This window comes from Lepidochelys kempii, chromosome 24, assembly GCF_965140285.1.
Source record: "Lepidochelys kempii isolate rLepKem1 chromosome 24, rLepKem1.hap1, whole genome shotgun sequence".
In the NCBI taxonomy this organism is placed as follows: Eukaryota; Metazoa; Chordata; order Testudines; family Cheloniidae; genus Lepidochelys; species Lepidochelys kempii.
In genome coordinates, this window is record NC_136403.1 from 16,700,910 (window position 1) to 16,722,379 (window position 21,470).

Sequence of the window (21,470 nt, forward strand, 5' to 3'; positions counted from 1 at the left end):
GGGCATATGTGACTTAGGAGCTTTTGAAAAATTCTCCCCTTCCTTCGCTTTTATTTATATTTTTATATACACATCTAAAAACCTAGGAAATTCAGTGCAAAAAACTTTGTGATTATTTCAACATAAGTTAACATACAGGGCTGGTCAGCAGCCTGAATTTCTATTCTGTGGGACATTCTGACATTTTGAATTTTGCTCGTTCCAAATGGGAACAAAAAGTCCAAATCTGAACATTGCCCGCAAAAGGAAAATTCCAAAAAATTTCTGCGTGGGACCATCCAAATGTTTCGATTTGTTTCATTTAGGCTTTTAATAGTCTATTAAAATATTCAAGGTCCTATACATTATATTCATGCAGGCTTAAATATTATGTCATACTAAAAGTCATATTTGGAATGTAAAAGTCAAAACGAAACACTTCCACATGACCCAAAGGAAATGATGTGACTTGTCCCTGTTAAAACCCACAAATTCCTGCGAAACATTTTGGTAGCTAGATAGATTTATGCACAAATATGTAATATCGCTTTGGCTTTAGAGCCAGCTTATTTCCTTAAAAACTTGTTATTAAAAAGAAAGGAAATTTAACGTGAGCAAATGTTTGTAAGGGCCTCGCTTGACAGGGGCTTGGTCCACGACTAGAGCTGTCAGATGCTATGAACATACAAATTAATAATAATTTATTTCCAAATATTTAAACCAGTTTAATACCGCTCTGGCACTTGAGACAGTGTAAGTTGCTTTCAAGGATCTTTCCTGCCTTTGACCAAAAACCAAGGACATTAAAAAATTGTTTAAAAAACATTGCTGGGATTTCAGAGGCTTGAACTACAAACGCTGCCAAGTGGTTTAAAACCGCTTTAGGGTTTGAGGCCCTTCAAACAAAGGGTTTCCAAGCACGACTAGTGCTTTTGTGGGTAGAAATCAACACAGGAACAAACCGTTTTAAGGACCTTTATTCTTTGTCTTTAAAAAAAGAAAAGAAAAACCAGGGAAATGCATAAAACTTTGTTAAAGGCAAAAATCAGAGCTGCCTGGCCAAAGACACAAAACTTTAAAACTACACTTCCTGCTGCTAGGTTGTCTTAGCTCGCGCTACTCAGGAGGGGCACGGAGGTAGAGAGAAATTTCTGAGCAGTTGTAACTACAGGGGCGAATTTAATTTCACGGCCCGTCTGCTTATCAATCAAAGCTACAGCACAAGTTCACTCAGCATAGGTGCTTGATATTTTAAGTCCGGTTCTAAAGGAAGGATGGTCCTGCCGGGAACTTAGGACACCTGGGTTCCAATTCCCAGCACTGCTGCTGTGTTCCTGTGTGACACTGGGCAGGTCAGTCCCTCTCGCCGGGCCTCAGTTTCTCCCAGGCTGTAAAATGTGGGGTAATCGATGCTTCCCTTTGTCTGATTTGATTTAACGCAATTGGGGGCAGGGGGCTGGCTCTGGTTACATCCGGCACCGAGCGCCGAAGGAGGAAGCTGGCCTGGAATCCGATGAAACGAACGAAGGGCGTTTTCTATGGGGATGTCCCACTGCGGCAGGTTGCTGGAAAGCTGGGGGTGGGGAATGGCGAGGTATCACTCGCCCCAGGAGTCAGGTGTCTATCGATTCACTGCAGCGCCATCACGCAGGGTTTAACGCGTCTCAGCCACGCGCTGGCATCCGTGCATCCGATACGCGCACATGTAAAATATCCCTGCGATGGGGAGAGAGGGGCTGTTTAACAGCACTGAGGAGTCAGGACTCCTGGGTTCTCTGGGAGGGGAGTGGGGTCTAGTGGTTAGAGGAGGGGGGGATGCTGGGAGCCAGGACTCCAGGGTTCTATCCCTGGCTATGAGAGGGGGCTACTGGTCAGAGCCAGGGCATTCCTGGACAGTGAGTGTGGAACAAGGAATTGGATGAGGAGAAAGGTCTCCTATTGCCACCCCCAGAGGGGAGAGGCCCCATTGCCCCCCACTCCCACCCTGGGGCTGGATGGGAGCTGGCGACCCCTAGAGGAGAAGGGCCTGTACCTGCGAAGAAGGTCAAGAGCAGGGCGACCCAGCCCAGGATGTAAGACCAGGAGAAGCGCCAGTCCCCGAACCGCTTGCCCAGGAAGTTGACGGTAACGCCGGTGTAGACAGCCATGGCCAGCAGGACGAAGAGCGCTGGAGGGGGTGGGGCAGAGAGACTGATGGCAGGACAAGAGGCCAGAGAAACCTCTACACGCGTGGGAAGTGTAACTAGACCACGTGCCCCTCCCAGAGCCGGGAGAGAACCCAGGTGTCCTGGCTCCCATCCCCTCCCCCCCACTCTAACCACTATACCCTGTGCCCCTCCCAGAACCAGGAGAGAACCCAGGCATCCTGGCCCCCAGCCCCTCCCCCCCCCCGCTCTAACCACTAGACTCTGCTTCCCTCCTTGTGTCTTGGTGGCCAGCTGGGGTCCCCGCAGCAGTGGGAAGACACTTACTGGAGACGAAGAACGTTATCCCGGCAGCGAACGACCGGTTGAATCTCTCGAAGGTGGACGGGTGGGCGAAGGACAAGATCCCCGTGATGATGCCAGCGAAACACGACAGGGCAGAGAGGATCATGAAGGCCCGGGTGGCGTTCCAGTAGGCTAGAGTGGCGAGGAGAAAACACTCAAAACTGCTCCTGTTTAGAAGGGGACGGCTCGCCCGGCACACAGATGCAGCCATCTCTGGGCAGGGCAGCTGGGCAACAGGCACATGTAACTCTGCATGGGGCTGGCTCTCCTGGCACAGAGATGCAGCTGCCCCTGGGGCGGGACAGCTGGGTAACAGCCACACATAACACTGCACAGGGCTGGTTCGCCGGGTGCTGAGATGCAGCCACCTCTGGGGCAGGGCAGTGTGGAACAGCCGCACATAACACCACACGGGGCTGGTTCGCCGGGTGCTGAGATGCAGCCACCTCTGGGGCAGGGCAGTGTGGAACAGCCGCACATAACACCACACGGGGCTGGTTCGCCGGGTGCTGAGATGCAGCCACCTCTGGGGCAGGGCACAGTGGCTGGTTAATTCACAACAATTCAGTACAATTGAGGGGAAGGAAATGAAAGTCTCAGCTGGAGGGAGGATTTAGGGAAGCTGAATGGAATCGCCCCAGCTGGGGTTTGGCCCAGATCCACGGTTCAAGCCCTGCCTCTTGGAGGAAATGCTAGGACCTCTGGGAGTGCCCCCTAGTGCCACCCTGGGGCATCGGGGCCAGCCCTGCCTGCCAGGGGAGAGCCCCCACCCCGCTCTCTGCAGCACAGCGCCCCCTAGGGGTCCTTACCAATGTTCTCCGTCTGCATGTAGCACTTGCCCACCAGACAGTAGCGCCAGAGGCCCTGGTGGGCCAAGGCCCCCTGGAGCCGGTACTGCACCCAGTAGTCAGTGGCCGTGCAAACCACCAGCAGGATGTTCCCGACCGAGGCGCAGAAAAGACCCCCTGCCATAAAGCTGTACATCCTGCCTGAGCCTGCAGACAGCACGAAGCCGGTTAGAGTTGGGGGCGGGGGCTGGGAGCCAGGACTCCTGGGTTCTGTCCCCGGCTCTGGGAGGGGAGTGGGGTCTCGTGGGTTAGAGCTGTGGGGGCTGGGAGCCAGGACGCCTGGGTTCTGTCCCCGGCTCTGGGAGGGGAGTGGGGTCTCGTGGGTTAGAGCTGTGGGGGCTGGGAGCCAGGACGCCTGGGTTCTGTCCCCGGCTCTGGGAGGGGAGTGGGGTCTCGTGGGTTAGAGCAGTGGGGGCTGGCAGCCAGGACGCCTGGGTTCTGTCCCCGGCTCTGGGAGGGGAGTGGAGTCTCGTGGGTTAGAGCAGTGGGGGCTGGGAGCCAGGACGCCTGGGTTCTGTCCCCGGCTCTGGGAGGGGAGTGGGGTCTCGTGGGTTAGCGCAGTGGGGGCTGGCAGCCAGGACGCCTGGGTTCTGTCCCCGGCTCTGGGAGGGGAGTGGAGTCTCGTGGGTTAGAGCAGTGGGGGCTGGCAGCCAGGACGCCTGGGTTCTGTCCCCGGCTCTGGGAGGGGAGTAGATCGATAAGTATCGTAGCAGCATAACTGCATGGGTGAGTGGCAGGGGGAGTTTTTCAGGGCCTGTGTGGGCACGTTTGTGTATTAGCGTAGCCAGGCCAGCGTGTGCGCGTGGTGTGGGGTGGTCAGTTGGTTTGTGTCCCTGTGTATCAGTGTCTCTCTGCTCCCAGGTCACTGGGTGTGCAGGTCAGAGGGGGAGCCCCTTGGTGGGTCCCTGTGCTCCCTCTCCACCCCCCCCATTGGTGCCCCCTACCTGTGCCGACCCCAGCGCCCGGCTCTCTGCTCTGCACAGCCCAGAGGCACTCACCCCTCTCCGCACCCAGCCGCCGGCAGCGATTTTGCAGAGGCCGGCAAATCCCTTAATGCCAATGACGAGCCGGGGGGGGCCCACGGCAGCGACAGGTGGTTCCAGAAGGCCGGGATCTGCAGGCCCAGCACGCCCGCCCTCGGGGAGGCTCAATACAACCTGATGAGTCGGTCAGTTCCATTGAGCCTGCAGCGGCCACGCAGGGGCCTCCCAGGGCAGCGTGGGGGAGAAGGGATGCGGGTGCCCAGGTTTCACACAGGGTCCCCTCGCCAGGTGCTGAGATCCAGGGATCCCTCGCCCAGGGCTCAAATGCAGCCACCTCTGGGGTGAGGCCCCTCCTGATACCCCTCAATTTTCTCCCTACAGGGCTAATTGGATACCAACCCTCCCCCCGCCCCGTTCCTCTCCCTGCAGTGTGGAGACACCAGCCCAGGGACGGGCTGTGTTCCTTCTGTCCCCCAAAGGAGGGAGCCAGCGGCAAAAGGAAGCCCACTGCTGCATCTAGAGAAACTGGCCCCCTGAAAACAGGGGCAGATTTTCCTTTCATTCCTGGCACCTCTGAAGCCAGTCCCCCGGCCTGGGGCCAGATGAGAGCCGGCACCCCCTAGAAGGGAAAGGCCCCGTGTCCCATTCCCTGATCCTCTAACTTTCCAAGCAAAGTTCAGCAATATCGACTCACTGAAAACCCAACACAGCCCAAACACAAACAACACCTTTATTCACAACCGCAGAGAACTCAGCCGACGCCAGCGTGTCCTAGGCTGCATTAAATGACAGTTATTCTGAAGCCGCCCGGGGGCCACTCTCCGGGGTCCAATTCGGGTCCCGGCCACTGCACCCGCTGGGGGGCCCTGGCTTCCGGTCCTAGACTCCCGTCCTGAGGGATCCCATCTCGGTCCCCTTTCAAGACACAACACCCCAGAAGATCGGTGGCTATTTCTTGAGGTAAAACTCACAGACCATGCTAATGATCCCTTAAAAAAAAAAAATAAACCAGGGACTTAACGACCCCCAAACCCCATAACCAAAGGAGAACACTTTGCCCCTCGGATTCTAAGGACGAATGTGAAAGCATCTTCTGCTCTTAACGTCTCAGGGCCTTTGTAAAAAATATCCCCCCCCCACACACACACACACCATGTGATCATCCCACAATAACGCTCCCTGGTGTTCAGACACAGGCCTGTCTCATGCATCATCTGTCAGGGTCAGAAGCCGCTGCTGGAATAGACGTCACATACACGATATCATTTCTCTCCATGATACGGAGATACAGAGCGCCCTTGTCTTCTTGCTAATACAGTGTAATTTCTCTGTGCTTTATAGTAAAATGGCAAAGTTGCCCGATTGCATATCTGCACTCCCATAGACCATGCAACAAATACGTGCGATCAGCCAAATTCCCCTTTTTAACCTCTCCACAGCACACAAAGTACAGAGCCTGTCAGAGATCACAACAGCATAATTTCTGTGCAACATACATCAGATACGCGATACAATGGACATGCAATATAGATTAAAGCGCTGAATTTCTATTAATGCACCTCTATGTCACATGTGCAACAAGTCGCCTGGAAATTAAACCTCTCGATAGCACAAGATAGAGTTCTCTGGGCACTATAATTTCTCTGGGATACCGATGCAATCATCCCAAATCACTATTTTAATCTCTACACATGGCAGACACATTATTTTGGGGAGAAGTATTTTGCATGTAGATCATGACAATATAATTTTGGGGGGGGCTCTCTCTCTATCATATATGCATGGGCTATATACATTAAACAGACAAATGTCTATGATTGCATGTATATGTCTTAGATGCAACAAATCAGTTTGAAATTTTGTATAAACCCGTGTATAAATCTCTAGCACAAAGACAGAATTCTAGGTGCAATACGATTCCTCTGGGATACACAGCGGTGAAAATGGGGGATTCGAATGATTGCTCGATCATCAGTGCGGGAAGTCAAATTCACCATTTTTTCCTTTGTATTGCACAGAAGTTATACGACAGATATGACACACACAACATATGCAACAAGTGAAATTCACTTTTTCAATCTCTACACAGCCGAGAGAAATTCGATTGCATGTCTAACATCTAGATTTTAGCAATCAATCGACTGTACTCCGAGTTCTGGTGTAGTCAGGCCAGCGACTGGCTCACCCATGTAATCAATACAGACTTCCACAGAGAGCTGAGTTCAAACTCAATCTCCCCAGAGAAACACTTCAACGTGTTCAAACAATTCACAATCCAACTCTCTTTGCAAACACAATTTAACGCTGTCAGGGGGGGGGTCAACTCTAACGAGACTTCCAAACAGCCTGGCTCTTGGGGTGGCTTTAAACCTAGAAAGAAAACCACAAATCTTGAGAAATTCCAAACGTGATGATACAAAGTAAGAGCTCAGGGGCATGTGTGTAAAAATGCATGGAATATAGATATATTTTTAAACCCAGGACTAATCTCCGGACCTTTGACATCATAAATTTAGGCCCCGACCTTGTGAAGCGAGGCAGGTCACGGCAGATCCCTGCGCGTACGCATCCACTCAATGCTAAGCACTTGACACAAACCACAGCGTTAATTTGCAGAATACGGGGGGGGGCGGGGGCTAATTTTGAGCTTCGGTTTCTAACCCGGACATACAAGCAAAGGTTCAAGTTAGTTACAAAATGACACCAAACCCCCGTGACCTGGCACTCTGGGGTAGAAGATAGGGGATTTGGGTTTGTTTCATAACCAAACCTTGGAAAGTAACAAATTCAAAGAGACAAACGCAACAGAAATCTGGCTCCATCTGTTGCTTTTTAGGCAAACCCCCATTTCTGATCATATTTAAACCTAAATCAACATCAAAACCTTTGGACAGAGAAAGACAGGAGCTTTGGAATGGAGGATCTTGGTTAGAAGGCTTGTTGGGGCAGGTTAGGAATGGAGGATCTTGGGTAGAGGGCTAGGAATGGAGGAGGACGGGTAGACCGCTGGAGGATGAAAAAGAACGGGGTTATTAACAAACCAACCCTTGGCAGAACTTGCCCTGCCCAGGGCTGCGGCCTTCGGGCTGAGCCCGGTGGGCTAGTGGAGTCAGCAATGGGTGGCCAGTTTCATGGGAGACCCGTGAGGCCCCAGCCCCCGCAGGGGGGTCTTTCCGTGGCACCGGGCTCACGCACTGTCCTTGTTCTCCGGGGCGGCTCTGGAGACGTCAACGCATCCGGCCACGAAATCGCCGAGCTCAGCAGGCCTCTGGCCACTCGGGCCTCCTCCTCCTTCCGGGGGCCGTGTCCCACGTTCGGCGGCGCCTCCAGGGGGCCCTCTCCCCCGGCGCGGCTCCGAGACGGCGCTGGACCCCTCCCGCAGGTCGGAGAAGAGGTTCTGGAGATAGCTGGAGAAGAAGCCATCCTTGCTCGCTGGGCGGGGCGTTGTCCTCTTCTGGAGGGAGGATGGTTGAACCTTCGAAGCCACTTGTGGACAAGGGGAAACCCCTGGGGCTGATTTGGGGGACTCCTCATACTCCTTTTCCCAGTCTTCTCCTTCCTGGGAAGCTGGGAGATTGGGCTGGGAAGACCTGGCTTTCTCCAAGATGCCCCCTCGGGCGCCGGATCCCCCGTAATCTGCCTCCCAGTCTTCCCTGGTGGCTTTGGCTGCCTCGGTTTCCCCTGCGCCGGACCCCCATCTCTTCACCCCCCCATCAGACCATCTCTTCGCCCCAGCGGCATCCCACGAGCAGCCATCTTGGCTCCGCTTCCTGGCTGCATAATCCGAGCCCTGGGCTCTCCCTGGGCCCCACTGCCCCGCCTTCCGTGGGGCGGAGTCCACCTCGCCCCACGGCCTCTGCCGCCCCCAGGGGCGAATGAAATCTTTCTGCCTCCTTGCTCGCCAGTTCTCCCCCCAGCCCCTCGGCAACGGGGGCTCTCGCCGGTCCCGTCTCGCAGAGGAGTCCTGCCAATCGCCCTGGCCCCCGGGTATCTCTTGGGAGCAGCCGGCACTGCTCTGCCCCATGGCACCAGACCCACAGCACCCCACATGAGCCGGATGGGGGCCGCAGCAGTAACGTGGCTGACACCCGCAGCCCGGGGCATGCTGGGGAGGCCCTCCCTGGCCCGTGGCCAACGCCCCGTGACCGCTGGAAAGGGGCGCCTGTGGCAAGGCCGAGTAGGCCCCCAGGAGGGCGCTGTTGAGCAGGTAGGCGAGGGCGTCCAGCCGGACGGGCACGGTGATGGAGGAGAGGGCCCCGGCCGAGGGGCGACCCAAGACCCAAGGCGTGGCAGAGACGGGGGTAGGGCAGGAGGGCATCTTCTCCAGCGCGGTTTGGTCCGAGGTGGGCGGCTCCGTGGGGCTGGGCTCGGTGGGCCTGGGGGAGCTGCGGGGCGAACGGAAAAGGGGGTCAGAGACAGAGAGACCCCACTTGCTCCAACAGGAGATGGGAATTCTGTGAAGGGGGGGTGGTGGCCCGTGGGGAGTTGTAGGCATGTGAATTTGGGGGGCCGTGTTTGTGGGGTGACCCTGGGTGTGTGTAGGATTTGGGGGGGCTGATGGAATCCCTGTGGGGATGGGGGTTCCCTGTGGGGATGGAGGGGGGTTTCTCATGGGGGGCAGTGGATGGGGTGTTTGTGGGAGGAGGTGCCCTGGCTGGGTGGGGCTGGAGGAAGGGAGACTCTTAAACTGGAAGGTGGGTTCTCACGTGGGGCAGTATGCCCTGGTTGGGGGCTGTAAGGGGGTTGGATGGGAGGCATGGAGGTCTTTGGTTGGGGGGGATCTATGGGGCTGAAGTGGGGGTTCCCATGGATGGAGTCTCTGGGGCTGGATGGGGGTTCCCATGGGAGACAGGTGGTCTGTGGTTGGGGGCAGGTTATGGGATGGAAGGCTGTGGATCCTTGGCTGGAGGGCCCCATTGGAAGTCTATGGGGCAGAGAGGGATCCCATGGAAAGCTGAGGGTCCTGTGGGGTCAGGCACCCATGGGGGGTGGGCGTTACTGTTTGGGGGGGGTCTCATGGGAGGCTGTGGGTTGGAGGGGAGGTCCCTGGCTGGGGGATCCCGTGGGGAGCTGGAGGTCCTTGCGTGGGGGGCCCCATGGAGAGACTATGGGGCAGGGGGGTCCCATTGAGGACTGGGGTATCCTGTGCAGGGCTGAGGTTAGGTATCTTGTGGAGGTTCCTGGCTGGGGCGTCCTGTGGGAGGCTGGGAGTCTGTGGAGCAAAGGGGGGTCCCCTGGGGGACTGGGAGCCTATGGGGTGGAGGGGTCCCTCTGGAGGGTTCCCTGGCTGCGGAGTCATGGGGGGCTGCAGGGGTCCATGGAGGGGCTGGGAAGGATCTATGGGGTGGAGGGGGGGTCCTGGCTGGAGGGGTCCCATGGGGAGTCTATGGGCAGAGGGGGGGGTCCCATGGTGGGCTGGTGAGGTCAGGCATCGCATGGGGGGTGGGGGTTCCTGGCTGGGGCCTATGGAGCAGAGGGGGAGGCTGGGGGGGGGTTCCCTAGCTGAGGGTCCCGTGGAGGGTTTGGGGGGGTCTATAGGGTGGAGGGGGTTCCTGGGGAGTCAATGGTAGGGAGGAGGGGTCCCTGGCTGCAGGGGGCTATGCAGTGGAGGGGGGTTCCGGGGGGGGGCTATGGGGAGAGGGCAGGGCCCCGCCCCTCACCGTGCGTTCTGGGCGGCCCCGCTCGGCCCCTCCATGGTCCCAGCTCCGTGGGCGGCACGAACCGCGCAGCGCCACGCGGTGGGGCGTGGCCTAGAAGGGGGAAGGGCGGAGCTTGTGACGAGATGGGGCGGGGCCTGGAGAAAGGCTGCAGGAGCCAGGGCGGAGCTTCTTAGGAGAGGGGCGTGGCCTTGGAGCGCGAAGGGCGGGACCTGAAAATAACTGCGGGGGGGGGGGCGGTGACATAGATGGTAGGGAACCATAGTTCCCTGGGGAGGGGCTTATTGGGATGTGGGTGGGGCCTATGCCTATTTGGGGCGGGGCTTAGCGAGATGGGGCGAGAGGCTCCTAGCTCTGCAGCTTCTCCTGCCAGCTGGGCCCCCCAGGGTAGCTCAGACCCCCCCCCCGCGCATAGGAGATGGGGGGTGGGCTCTGCCCCACCGGCAGCTGCTCCTGGCCTGGCCACCCTGGGCTGGGGGAGCTGGCCCAGCAGCCAGTTGCTGCCTATCAGGATTAGTGGGGGGCTGGGCTAATCTGGTTTGTGGGGGGGCAGCCCACTGTGGGGGAGGGAAAGGCCAGGATCAGGCCCCCAGCATGTGGAGAAAAGGATCAGGACCCCCGAGGAGAGGATCAAGCTCTGGTCAGGGGTTAGGCCCTTAATACACAGCAATAGGGGGAGGGAGGGTCCAGCGTGCAGCAAAAAGTGGGGGCAGTTCCCCACATGGGAATCTCACCCGGAACCCCCTTTCCATCCACACACCCCCAGCCTGAGGTCTCTGGGTCAGCAGAGAGGGAGGGGGCGCCAGGCTGTCCGGGAAGGGGGTGCCAGGTGTTTGGGGGTGAACTGGGATTGGACTCCCCAAATATGGGGAATGGGGTGGGGAGAATGGTTCAAGAGGATGTGGGGTATCAGAGTAGGGAAGAGGGCATTGGGGGAGTTTGAAGGGTCTTCCTAGGGAATATGGGGGGCAGTAGGGGGGCCAGGCTAGACTGGGTCAACCCCAGGATTTAGGGGTGGGATGATCTGTCACCCTCTACCCCATCCATCCAGAGACTCCCTAAGCTAACTGGGACGATATTTCACCATAGCACCACCTAATAAGCCGCCGAGGGGCATCGGAGCCAGCCCTGACTGCCAGGGCAGAGCCCCCATCCCGCCCTGCTCCCTGCAGCACAGCACCCCCTAGCGCCATGCTGGGGCATCGGCGTCAGCCCCCAGGCCTCGAGCTCTGAGGGGCAACAGCAGTACATACAATGACTAGTAATACAAATTTATTTATTTCCAATATTTACCAATATCCCCCTTTTTTAAGGGGGATTTATATAAAAACATTCCCATCCTGGAGCCAGTTTATACTGAAATTAGCAGAGGAGCCGTGGATCTGATGATGTACTCACTACTGCTCCCTTTGGCAGGGAAGTAGGTATGTTCTAGTGTGTGTCATGTCCCCTATAGTGCTCAGAATGAGAGGGATTCTCCGTAACTCCCAGGCGCTGGCAGCTGGGTTCTGTCCCAGTTCTTGCTGTGAAATTCCCAGGCAGACCCTTCCTATCCCGCCCCACACCCTCTGCCAGTTTATCTCCATGCCCTGCAGATGAGGGAGAAGGGGGTTCAGACTCCACGGTGTATCTACCCCTCAGCCTCTCTGCTGGGGCTAGCGGCAATGGGGATGCTTAATGTCCGTGGGGTGAGGAGTGTGATGGGGCTGCCTGCCCTACTGGGAACAGAGCTGAGAACCTCGCCGTTCATTACACACAGCCATTCAGATGGGAATAATCTGGGTTCGGATGGGAGCCGGCGCCCCCGAGAGGGGAAAGTCCCGTTCCCCACCCTCCTGAGCCAGCCCGTCCCCTGACGTGGGGCTGGATGGGCGCCGGCACCCCCTAGAGAGGAAACACCCCGTGTCCTGTTTCCAGCTCCCCCAAACACCTTAGTTACCCTACAGCTTTACCCAGATGGCATCACGGGGGATCTCAGTGGGTGTCTCCCCACGGTGGCGGGAAGGAGCCTAGCAGTGAGACTTGCAGCTCCTAGCACCTTTCACTCCTTCTCCCCCAGGAGGGCGCTGATCTCTCTCCTCAGCTCTCGGATTCGGGCCTGGGCCTCGGGGCTGGCCCTGGCTTCGTCCAAGTTCCGGAGGACGGAGACGATGCAGCGCAAGGCATCGGCGTTCTTCACGGCGTCCATCTGGTCGGGGTCGGCCTTGATCTCTTCCACCCAGTCCAGGTAGGCCTGGAGCAGGCCCATGTCGCTCTCAAACGTGCTGATCACCTTCAGGCCTGGCTTGCGACGGCTCAGCTCCGACAGCGTCTGCTGCCCAGCCTCGCTCAGCCGGTTCCCCACGACGCTGCCCAGGGGTGGGGGACAATAGTCAGGGGATCGCAGAGATGCAGCTGCATCTGGGGTGCAGTGGCCGATTTTTATTGGGGTTGCTCGCCAGGGGCTGGCAGGGATGGAGCCGTTGTATATACTGGGCGCTGAGATTCGGCTGCTGCTGGGGTGGGGCACGAGGGCTGGTTGTACAGGGATCCCTCACTCAACTCTGAAATGCGGCCACCTCTGGGGTGGGGCGTGCAGGCTGTTTATACAAGGACCCTCACCCGGGGCTGAGATGCAATATTAAGGTCAGAACTGACGGCCAGGGGCGATTCCCCAGCCCACCCCCTGAAATCATAGAATATCAGGGTTGGAAGGGACCTCAGGAGGTCATCTAGTCCAACCCCCTGCTCAAAGCAGGACCAATCCCCAATCTTTGCCCCAGATCCCTAATTGGCCCCCTCAAGGATTGAACTCACAACCCCAGGTTTAACAGGCCAATGCTCAAACCACTGAGCTATCCTCCCCCTGCAACACAGCGCCCCCTAGCGCCGCCCTGGGGCATTGGGCCCAGCCCTGACTGCCAGGGGAGATTCCCCATCCCACCCCCTGCAGCACAGCGCCCCCTAGTGCCGCCCAGGGGCATCGGGGCCAGTCCGGACCACGAGGGGAGAGCACAGCACAGCGCCCCCTGCAGGGCAGCAGCAGGCACTCACGTCAGGAGCCGGAGGGTGCTGTTGGCCAGGAGGCAGGGTAGCATGTTGTCCAGGCCGCTGTCAGTGATGCTGGTGATGTCCAGGTACAGCTCCTCCAGGGTGCGATTCTCCCTCAGGGCCTCCCACAGCCGCCTCGCCCCCTCCGAGCCCAGACAGTTCCCGCACAGGCTGCGGGGAAGCAGAGTGACAGGATCCACCTGAGGGCTCAGAAATCCCCCCCAGCCCGATGACTCTGGGTGCGTCCCGCCCCCCTGCCCCAGAGATGGGGGCTCGCTCCCCGTAGCCCAGCCAGCCCTTGGCATCTCTTTTGGGCTGCCAGCAAAGGGGTCGGTTAGTATCGGAGGTGGGAAGATGGTCCCTGTTCCTGCTGGGAAATGGGCTGAGACCTGGCAAACTCAATTCCCATATGGAGCTAGAGGGGCCAAAGCCCATTTCCTGCCCCCCTGAGCCAGCCAGTCCCCACGCTGGGGCTGGTTCAGAGCTGGCACCCCCTAGGGGGGAAAGGTCCCATGCCCCATTGCCCCCGAGCCAGCCCGCCCTCCGCCCTGGGTCACTCACAGCAGCCGTTTCACTTGGCACTGTGGGGATCTCAGCACCTCGGCCTCGATGACGGCTGCCTCCTTGTCCAGAGAATTATAGCGCAGCCTGCGGAGGAGTGGACAGCGTGAGAGGGGACCAGAGCACCGGGTAACCCCTGCTCCCGGAGTCTGGGGCAGAACCCAGGAGTCCTGACTCCCAGCCTCCCTGCTCTAACCACTAGGCCCCCTCCCCTCCCAGGGCTGGGGATAGAACCCAGGAGTCCTGACTCCCAGCCCCTTGTTCTAACCACTAGACCCCACTCCACTCCCAGAGCCAAGGATAGAACCCAGGCATCCTGGCTTCCAGCCACCCCCCGTTCTAACCATTAGACCCCCACACCCCTCCCACAGCCAGGGAGAGAACCCAGGAGTCCTGACTCCCAGCCCCCCCCGCTCTAACCACTAGGCCCCACACCCCTCCCACAGCCAGGGAGAGAACCCAGGAGTCCTGACTCCCAGCCCCCCCCGCTCTAACCACTAGGCCCCCTCCCAGAGCTGGGGATAGAACCCAGGAGTCCTGGGTGTCACACGCACACCCACCCCCACACTCACTGCAGCGTCTCGCAGCGGTGCAGCAGCCCCCGGATCCTGCGCAGCCCGGCCATGCCCATGTTGCTGTAGCTCAGGTTGAGGTTCTTCACCCGCCCGGGCTCCGAGGCCCCCAGCACGTAGGCCAGGGCGGCGCAGTCGGCTGGGTTGAGGGTCACCTTGAAGAGGTTGACGTCCTCCAGCTCGCGGGCCACCCGGCCCGTCACCCGCTCCTGGCGCAGCTCAGCCACGCAGTGCAGGAGCGAGAGAAGGCGTCGCTCGGTGTCTCCTCTGAGCTTCCTCCCCAGCCAGTCGGCCACGGGCCCCAGCACGTCTCCGGAGAAGCCTCCGGCCAACCCCTCCAGCCTCCCCTCCAGCCTGGAGGTCAGCAGCCCCATGAAGAACCTGGCGAACATCTGGAGATTGTCCCACCGAGACTGGTGGCCCCTCAGGAGCTGCCGGGTGGAGTTGAGGAGACTGGATTCGCCTGGTGACGTCCAGGAGGGCTCCGGGTCCCCGTCCCGCTGAGCTGATCCCTCCCACCAGAGATCCAGGCAGGGCATGAGGTCCTCAGCACCAGGATCCAGGGCAGCCACGCAGTACAGCGCGGCCAGGAACTCCTGCACTGTCAGGTGGAAGAAGCAATAGACCTGCCGGTCTTCCCCAGAGAAGATGGGGTTGAAGAAAGTGCCCGGAAGGTCTTGGGGGTCGAATCCGAATTCCCGCAGCTCAGCCGGGGTGAAGAGGATCTTCCCGGCCAACAGGGTGGCGTACGCCAGGTGCCCCAGACGCAGGACCAGCTGCCCGGCGCCCGGCTCCGGAGACCAGCTGTGCCCCAGGATGGTGGTCAAATAGCAGCAATAGACCTCAGTGATGGTGGTGGGTGGAGAGGGGTCAGCCGCCTGGCGAGCAGGGAAGAACTCCCCCAGGGCGGTGCACAAAATGAAGCAATAGAGGGGGATGAAACACAGCCCGGCTAAGCCTTGGTGGCCGGAGATGTAGCCCTGCACGGCAGCGGCTCGCTCGGCATCCCGGAAGAACCGGCGGAAGTAGTCCTCCACCTGGTCCTCGTCAAAGCCGAGGATCAGCAAGTGGCGATCAAAGGGGATGCCGGAGAGGGCCGGGCACGGCCGGGACGTCACCACGACGGCTGCCCCGGGCAGCAGGGTCCCGTCGATGAGTCCCCGCACCAGCTCCTTGACGTGGGCCGGGTGGCCGGGCCGGTGGCGGGCAGTTCCGCCGTCCAACGGGTGCCGGAATTCATCCAAGCCGTCCACGAGGACGAGGAGGTCCCCGGGCCGCGCCAGCAGCTCGGGTAGCACCTCCTGGAGGTGGGGGCGCTTGGCACAGATCAGCCCCTCCAGGGTGACAGGGCTGGGCACCAGGCTGAGCTCCTGGCAGGAGAAATCCAAGGCACAGAGGGGGCCCTGGAAAGCCGCGCCCAGAGCCCAGTCGTGCAGGATCTTCTGCACGGTCACGCTCTTGCCAATGCCGGCGGCGCCGCTCAGGGCCACCCGGCGGGGGGCCTGGGTCTCGGTGGGCAGCGGGGCCAGGAGGTGGCGCAGGGGGAGCCGGCGGGGGGCATGGAGCGGGAGGAGGCGGGTGCGGCGGGCGGCCAGGGCCAGGTGCTCGTGCCCGGGGGGCACGGTGGGGCCGGAGGGGTCCAGCAGCAGCAGTGGGGTGTAGCGGATCTCGAGGGGGCTGCAGGAGCGGGCGTCACAGGTGTTAGTGCACAGCTGCTGGGTGTGCAGCAGCAGGGAGGCCCGGTGGCGCTGCAGGACAGCTGGGAAGAAGCGGGGGACGGGGTCATGTGTCTGCACTCCTGCCCCCCGGACCTGCCCCTCACACCTCAATCTGCCCCCCATCTCCTCCAGCCCTCCCAGCCCCTGGTCCTTCTGCAACTCCCCCATCTCTCCCCCCCAATCCCCGCTCCCCCAGGCTCCCCTCAACCCCCATCTTTGCCCCCAATCCCTCTGCAACTCCCCCATCTCTGCCCCCAAATCCTCCCCTCAACCCCCATCTCTGCCCCTGCCTTGCCCCCAACCCCAAGATCCTCTCCCAACTCCCCTAACCCGACCCACCAGCCCTGGCCCCCAACCCTCTCTCCAACCTCTCTGACCCTTCCCCCCCAACTTTCCCTCCCTTCCCCTGGCCCCTCTGTCACCCCAACTCTCTCCCCTCCTCCCAACACCCTGACCTCCCTCCCCAGTGCCCTCACTCCATACCTTTCAGCGGGGCGCTCGGAGCCTTTCGGAAGTTCAGGTTCCCGGTGCACTCCCCACCTGTCGGACAAGGGACAAGTGTACTTCTTGCTTGGGGGGAGGAACCAGATCCGGGCCCCAGAGCTGGGCTGTGCCAAGCCTCTCCCTGCCCACACCTCCTCCATGACATCCTGCTGTGGCCTCAGAACTGGGGAGAGACCCCAGGAGTTCTGGCTCCCGGCCCCCCCGCTCTAATCCACTAGACCCCACTCCCCTCCCAGCCTATGTCTTGGGCTGATGATCCCTCACTGATAAGGTGTTGTTCCTGAGGTTGGTTGGTGGGGTGGGGGTGGTGGGGGAGTCTCACCTGGCGGCTCTGGGGTTGGTTCATATTTCTTGGTGTTTTTCCGCAGGATTTTCCTCAGGAATGTGTGGTTGGATTTTGGAGGTTTGGGATTGTCTGCGAAAGAGATGGATGGGGATCAAAATAGTGGTTGGTTGGGTGGATGCCTATAAAAAGAGAGAGTTGGCTGTATGAATATTAAAGAAAGGTGGCTGGATGGATATCAAAAGGAGAGTCAAATGGATGAATAGATACAAGAGAAAGATGGACAGATGGAAGGCTGGAGGTGCGGGTGGATGGACGTAAAGAAGACGGATGGATGGGTGGAAGGTAGGATGAATGGAAGACTGGATGGGTAGATGGATGGAAGGTTGGATGTGTGGAGGGATGGCTATAAAGAAGATGGATGGATGGGTGGAAGGTTGCATGGGTGGAAGGCTGGATGGGTAGATGGATGGAAGGTTGGATGCATGGCTGGAGGGATATAAAAGGGATGGATGGATATAAAAAGGGTGGTTAGCTGGGAGAAAGGTTGGATGTGTGGAGGGATAGCTATAAAGGAGATGGGATGAGGCTGAGAAGGGGCCAGGTAACCGGGTAGGCCACAGCTGAGGGGAACTGGGTGCCAAAGTAACCCCTGACTGGTAATGGAGCCTGGTGAGCGGGAACAGGTGGGGTGGGATAAAGCCAGGAAGCTGGCAGCAGAAGGGTGATAGGATATAGATATTCAGGCCTGTCTGTAAAGGCCGATACTCTAAGAATTTAGGTGTATTCTTATCACTTAGCTAGTTCTAGAGGTATAAAAGAAAGACTCAAAATCGCTGGCTGCCGGTGTAAGGGCCTTCGCTTCCTGTGACAGTCTGAGGCCCTGTTCTTAGGCTAAGGCCTTTGGCTAAGCAGCAGAGGCAGCCATAAGCTGGGAAGCGACCGGTCACCTCCTCACATCCCAAACTAGTCCCATTGAAAGAAGGTGCCATTGGGCTGTTAGGATACAATCCTGTCCTGATAGTGCCGATCGCCTCCAGAGAAAGGGAAGTGCCTAGAAGATGTAAAAGGCAACTTAGTTTGGTAGCATCCTGTCTGGCAAGAACTCACTTCTCAATAGCTGGGGTGTGAAATCCTCATTTCGGTGTTTTGTCACTGTCGGCCCCATTTCCCCATTGTTTGTCTGTATAATCTCTGTCTGGTTCTGTGATTGTTCCTGTCTGCTGTATAATTAATTTTGCTGGGTGTAAACTAATGAAGGTGGTGGGATATCATCGGTTACATAATCATGTTACAATACGTTAGGATTGGTTCCTTAAATTTCAGGAAAATGACTGGTTAAGGTATAGCTAAGCCAAACTCAAGTTTTACTATATAGTCTGCAGTCAATCAGGAAGTGGAGGGGTGTGTGGGTGGGGGAGATGGGAACAGGGAATGGGGGTAAGAAAATTGGAATCATGTTTTGCTAAAGGGGGAAATGGGAACAGGGAATGGGGGTGAGGAAATTGGAATCAGGTTTTGCTAAGGGCGGGGGGAATGGGAACAGGGACACAGGTGTAAGGCTCTGTGGTGTCAGAGCTGGGAAGGAGGATACTAAGGAAGGAAACTGGAATCAGGCCTGCTGGAAGTTCACCCCAATAAACATCAAATTGTTTGCACCTTTGGACTTTGGGTACTGTTGTTCTCTGTTCATGTGAGAAGGACCAGGGAAGTAAGCGGGTGAAGGAATAAGCCCCCTAACAAAGGGGGCTGCAGGGAAGGCACCTGCAGCCGCTGTCTGGACATTAGCGAGGGAAGGAAGGAAGCCGGAGAGAGGGGCAGGGAAAGGGCAGCGAGGTTTGAGATGGGGCAGACCTTGGCTGTGGATCAGGAAGTTGCTGGGCTGGAACGGGAATAGAGGCCGGGCCCGGGGAAGTGGTGCCACCTGGGCAGGGACTGAGAAGACAGCTGGAGACAGCTACTGTGGAAAGAGTTTGATGCCCTGGAAGGGGGAAACCCCCGAGTGCCCTGGCCAGAGGGCCGAGCCATTCAGGGAGAGCACCTGGAGTCTGAGAGAGAGAGAGACAGCAGGGTGCGCTAGCCACGGCAGAAGGGGCATCGGACCTGGAAAGCGCTAATCCTCCAAGCGGCCAGGAGGAGGCGCTCCAGGGGTGAGTAGAGAGGCTGAGAAGGGGCGGTGACGGATGGATAGCTGGGTGCAAGGTTGCATGGGTGGGTGGATGGATGGATATAGAGATGGATAATTGGATGTATGTCTGGGTAGCTGTAAAAGAAGGATGGATGGAAAGTTGGATGGGTGGATGGGTGGGTGGAAATAGAGATGGGTGGGTGGAAATAGAGACAGATGGGTGGATGGAAAAAGAGAAGGGCTGGGTGGATGGCAAGGCTGGCTGGGCACAGAAGGATGGAAGAATGATGGATATCAAACAGGCTGTAGGGACGGCAGGTTGGAGGGACATAAAAACACAGCTGGCCAGGTGGATGGCTATCAAAGAAAGCCGGGTAGACGGAGGGATGGTTGAAGGCGGAAGCTGGAGGAAGGGACGGGAAAGACACCAGGACACAGCGATGGAGTCTGTGCCCCGTCAAGGCTGACGTGAGGCGGAACGTTTCGGCGTTCCTGTGATTTCCCCCAAATTTCAGATCCAGCCCCCCGTGCCTCTCCCCCCGCAAGCCAGGCAGTGCCCTGCCCCGGGCTGGGTGGGATCTGGCGCCCCCTGGGGGGGACAGGCCCCGTGTGTCCACCCGCAAGCCAGGCAGTGCCCCGCCCCGGGCTGGGTGGGATCTGGCGCCCCCTGGGGGGGACAGGCCCCGTGTGTCCCCCCGCAAGCCAGGCAGTGCCCTGCCCCGGGCTGGGTGGGATCTGGCGCCCCCTGGGGGGGACAGGCCCCGTGTGTCCCCCCGCAAGCCAGGCAGTGCCCCGCCCCGGGCTGGGTGGGATCTGGCACCCCCTGGGAGGGGGCGCCCCGTACCTGGCTGCAGTGGAGGCCACGGTCTCCTTTTCTCAGGGTACTTCTCCTCCAGCCATTGCTGGAGCTCTGCACCATATTCCTCCTGCAGCTCCCGCAGCGCCTCCAGGAAGCACCGGCTCCGCTCGGCCCCCTGGCTGACCCACTCGAGCAGCGCAATGACCTGGTTGGCCTGAGGGGCCGTCTCCAGCAAGGCGAAGTACTCCGCCTGGCTCAGCGCCTCCCTGTCATGGAGCCGACGCAGCAGGGGCTGGGGGCTCCCCTGGAGCCAGCGGAGCAGGGGCTCCCGGTGCTGCTGGATCAGCTGGGGGAAATGCTGGGGGGCAGGCATCTGCTGGGGAGAGATGGAGAGAGAACCCAGGGGTCGTGGCTCCCAGCCGCCCCTGCTCTGACCACTAGCCCCCACTCCCCTCCCAGAGCCAGGGAGAGAACCCAGGACTCCTGGCTCCCAGCCCCCCTGCTCTGACCATTAGCCCCCACTCCCCTCTCAGAGCCAGGGAGAGAACCCAGGACTCCTGGCTCCCAGCCCCCCTGCTCTGACCACTAGCCCCCACTCCCCTCCCAGAGCCAGGGGTAGAACCCAGGATTCCTGGCTCCCAGCCCCCCCTGCTCTGACCATTAGCCCCCAGTCCCCTCTCAGAGCCAGGGGTAGAACCCAGGACTCCTGGCTCCCAGCCCCCCTGCTCTGACCACTAGCCCCCACTCCCCTCCCAGAGCCAGGAAAATGCTATTCATAGTCTAAATTGGAGGGGTGAGTGCCCCGTCCTGAGCCCCACCCTGCAGCACAGTGCCCCCTAGCACCATTGGGGCCAGCCCTGACCGCTGGGGGAGAGCCCCCGACCCTGCAGCTGGTCTCCCATCCAGTCACCCACCCAGCTGATCCCGGCTTGGCAGCTCAGGTGGCCTGTGACCCTTATTCAGTGAGCAGGGAATGGGGCAGTGAAGGGGTGGAGGGGGGGGCGGGGGGTGGTGATGTGGGGAGGGCGGGGCGTCTTATCTCCACTCCTCCAAGGAGCTGACAACTTGACCTTCATTCCACTAATACAGCCCTCCAGTAACTGAGATGGGGGTGGCGTGGCTGCTGGGTGGGGGGGCAGGGAATGGGGCACGGGGCCTTTCGCCTCTCAGGGGCGCCAGCTCTGATCCAGCCCCAGTGGGGGATTCTCTCTGGGCTCCTTCAGTGTCATGGCCCTGCCTGTGAACTGAGTGTGTCCAGTCTCAGCCCTGTCCCAGGGAGAGGGACCCGCCCACCACACACACACACGGGAGCTAACCACCCCCTTGCCAGCAGACAAGGTGGGGGCTGGATCTGGGCCATGGGGCCTGAACTCCCAGCCCCACCCCCGTTCTAACCCACTAGACCCCCACTTTCCCCTGAGCTGGGATAGAACCCAGGAGTCCAGGCCCCCTCCCAACCCCCTCTGCTCTAACCACTAGACCCCATCCCACATCCGGGCAGTGGTGTGGGTCCTACCTGGGTCCAGCTGTTCCCTAGCTGGATCTGCACAGTCCCTGAGCCCTGCTGTTCCCGGCCCGGCAGGGATGTCACCTCTCTCCTGAGCAACCTTTGACTCAATCATTAACCACAATCAGCAAAGGCCTTGCTGGGTAATAGCCCCTCCCTCCCTGGGTGAGAGCAGGGGGCTGGGAGCCAGGACTCCTGGGTTCTCTCCCCAGCTCTGGGAGGGGAGTGGGGTCTAGTGGTGGGGGGGGACGGTCTCGGAGCCAGGACTCCTGGGTTCTCCCCCTGGCTCTGGGAGGGGAGTGGGGTCTAGTCGTTAGAGCAGGAAGTGTTGCTGAGGTCTGTGCTTTTAATAGCTGGTAACAGGGGAAGCAGTTTGAGGGGGAAGGGCTGGGCCCAGCCTGGGGCAGGGGGA

General features: G+C 59.2%; 2 protein-coding genes across 2 annotated transcripts; both read right to left on the reverse strand.

Moving 5' to 3' along the window:
* Positions 1–1,633: 1,633 nt before the first annotated feature.
* On the reverse strand, positions 1,634–3,452 carry LOC140902858 (lens fiber membrane intrinsic protein). The gene is made up of 4 exons (XM_073323431.1): positions 3,278–3,452; positions 2,451–2,600; positions 2,012–2,146; positions 1,634–1,695 (listed from the first exon to the last, which is right to left on the reverse strand). The coding sequence occupies exons 1-4, from the start codon at positions 3,450–3,452 to the stop codon at positions 1,634–1,636; spliced, it is 522 nt and encodes a 173-aa protein (XP_073179532.1).
* Positions 3,453–11,253: 7,801 nt separating this feature from the next.
* Positions 11,254–21,205, reverse strand: LOC140902550 (NACHT, LRR and PYD domains-containing protein 12). The gene is made up of 8 exons (XM_073322744.2): positions 21,068–21,205; positions 19,597–19,924; positions 16,664–16,756; positions 16,321–16,377; positions 14,120–15,878; positions 13,548–13,634; positions 12,990–13,157; positions 11,254–12,304 (listed from the first exon to the last, which is right to left on the reverse strand). Exons 2-8 carry the CDS (start codon positions 19,922–19,924, stop codon positions 11,998–12,000), a joined length of 2,799 nt encoding a protein of 932 aa, XP_073178845.1. The 5' UTR covers positions 21,068–21,205; the 3' UTR covers positions 11,254–11,997.
* Positions 21,206–21,470: the final 265 nt, after the last annotated feature.